The sequence below is a fragment of the Rhagoletis zephyria genome, unplaced genomic scaffold, assembly GCF_001687245.7.
Source record: "Rhagoletis zephyria isolate East Lansing unplaced genomic scaffold, Rhagoletis_zephyria_1.1 Rzeph_scaffold_01664, whole genome shotgun sequence".
Classification (NCBI taxonomy): Eukaryota; Metazoa; Arthropoda; class Insecta; order Diptera; family Tephritidae; genus Rhagoletis; species Rhagoletis zephyria.
This window is the reverse complement of record NW_016158748.1, coordinates 1-2,208: the sequence shown is the minus strand read 5'-3', so window position 1 is coordinate 2,208 and position 2,208 is coordinate 1. Positions and strand designations below refer to the sequence as shown.

The 2,208-nt window shown below is 31.1% G+C and overlaps 1 protein-coding gene across 2 annotated transcripts in view; it reads left to right on the top strand.

Moving 5' to 3' along the window:
- Positions 1–1,152, top strand: part of LOC108364758 (gamma-aminobutyric acid receptor-associated protein) — a 2,373-nt gene extending 1,221 nt beyond the window's left edge. Inside the window, exons 2-4 of one of the 2 annotated variants that reach the window (XR_001847807.1) lie at positions 18–215; positions 280–461; positions 550–1,152. Coding sequence is in view for 1 of the 2 variants with exons in the window: in XM_017618579.1 (XP_017474068.1) it covers positions 18–215; positions 280–348 (267 nt within the window). In the remaining variant the exon portion in view is untranslated. Of the gene's footprint in view, positions 1–17; positions 216–279; positions 514–549 lie in introns of those variants that run through there. The other variant, XM_017618579.1, reaches the window with a different exon arrangement.
- Positions 1,153–2,208: the final 1,056 nt, after the last annotated feature.

Here is a 2,208-nt window from a genome sequence, read left to right as displayed (position 1 = left end):
TTTCTACTCTTTTGCAGGTTATTGTGGAGAAGGCGCCCAAAGCACGCATTGGCGATTTGGATAAAAAGAAATATTTGGTACCATCTGACTTAACAGTTGGCCAATTCTATTTTTTGATTCGTAAGCGTATACATTTGCGCCCGGAAGACGCACTCTTCTTTTTTGTCAACAATGTAATTCCACCAACATCGGCAACAATGGGATCTCTTTATCAGGTAAAAAAATAAAAATTGCCGATTATTTTGTGATCTTTGTTGTTATATAATACCTATTTCCCAGGAACATCATGAGGAGGACTATTTCCTGTACATCGCCTATTCCGATGAAAATGTTTATGGCAAAAATTAGGGCGCATTTACCTATGGGAGGACGGACAAGTTGGCAGAGCAGCATATGTGAAGAGATTACTGTATTGCAAAGGAAAACAAAAAGAAACATTTGAAAATTTTATGTGGATACACATATGCTATAATGATTTAAATACTTTGGGGTGTATGAAGAAAATTTTAGTTTAGATAACTCGATGGAAAAATCAGAATTGATNTACACATATGCTATAATGATTTAAATACTTTGGGGTGTATGAAGAAAATTTTAGTTTAGATAACTCGATGGAAAAATCAGAATTGATGAAATTCTCTTCAGCAAGATATGCGACAGAAAATTTAATAAATTTCAAATATGAATACAACAAAGTATAATAAAATCAATATAATATGCTATATGTATATAAATATATATTCAATAAATATATATTATATATATGTACTAATTTACGAATGTAGCTCTAAATATTAGTTATAAATGTTTTAAGCCGATTAAATTTACATTTTATGCGGCATCTTTTGTCTACACTATCATTGATTTAGCCTTTTCTGTTTTAATTGGAAAATTAATTTTTAAACTCGAAATTCCACCTTTTCTTGTGTAAAACATTGTTGAATTGAATCGGCCTTATCGGGAACTCCGTGTGAACAATTTTCCCCAAAAATTATAAAATAAAACAAGAACAACTTTTCCCAATTTGTTTTTGTTTTGCTTGTAAAATCTTGTGAAAAATTTATTTACATGGAATTGGCGATAGAGCTGAATGTTTTTTCTTAATCTCTTGCACGTACATATAAGTTCGTTTCTATTTTGGTATTTTGGCTTTTTTAAGCCGATGTAATGGTTTTTTATTTTTAGAGTTGATGTTTTGTTTTACAAACGTAGTTAAGGTTTTGAGTTTCGAAATAAAGCAAATTCGTGGCTTACGATATTCTTAAAATAATTAATGGGCTTTTTATTAAGAGTTCAACGGTCATTTTTTAAACAATACTGCGAACAACCAAAGCTGGTTGCAAGGTATTTCAGCCTTCACGCGGTATTATTTATTTTAAAGGGTTAGGGTAAATGCATCCCAGCAATTAAACACATCTTGGTATTTATGAAGAAAAATACAAAGTAGGTATAAACTAATGCGTATTAAATCTTTACTTTACTAACCACCGAACACGGTATTATGGTAAATATGGGGGGTTCTAATAGATGTCTATATAAAGTTTCAAAACGCTGAACCTTATTGATTTAAGGAATTTGTTGTTAAATTACCCCTCTAAAATTGTTCCAATTTGTTTATAGTACGTTATTTATTCATTCAATAATTTATACATACATATGTATGTGGGGCTAAGGCATGATTCAATAATGATAATAATAATTGAATCATGGGGCTAAGAAAATTTCTTCCAAATTTTAGTCAAATACAAAACTTTCGGAGCTTATGGCAACTCCTCATAGCAGCTGATTGTCAATTCGCTCGATATGTCAGTGCTGTCATTGCTCTACCTTCTTTCTTTGTTTGATTTGTTTGTAATTATCTTTCAACTGACATTCGTGTTTTTTCGGAGTTCATTTTTGCGGTCCCAGTTGATGATGAATTTTGCGCTGGGTTGTTTGTTTTCGATCCTTGGCAGTGGATGGAATTGTAGTAAAAATTTTATTAAATGTTAAATAACGTTGTAAATACATGCAAATTTGAAAACGCGTAAAGTCAAATAAATTACTGAAAAAGGTGACGGAAAGCAAACAAACAAAAGCTGTAACTAACTTCGAATTACCAGAAATCTAAAAGGTAAATGCAAAGTCATGTGTTACGATAGTGCTAATTTGTGAAACAGCACGAAAGCGTTTTCCTGTATTTAAATATAAATACATATTAGGGTGTTT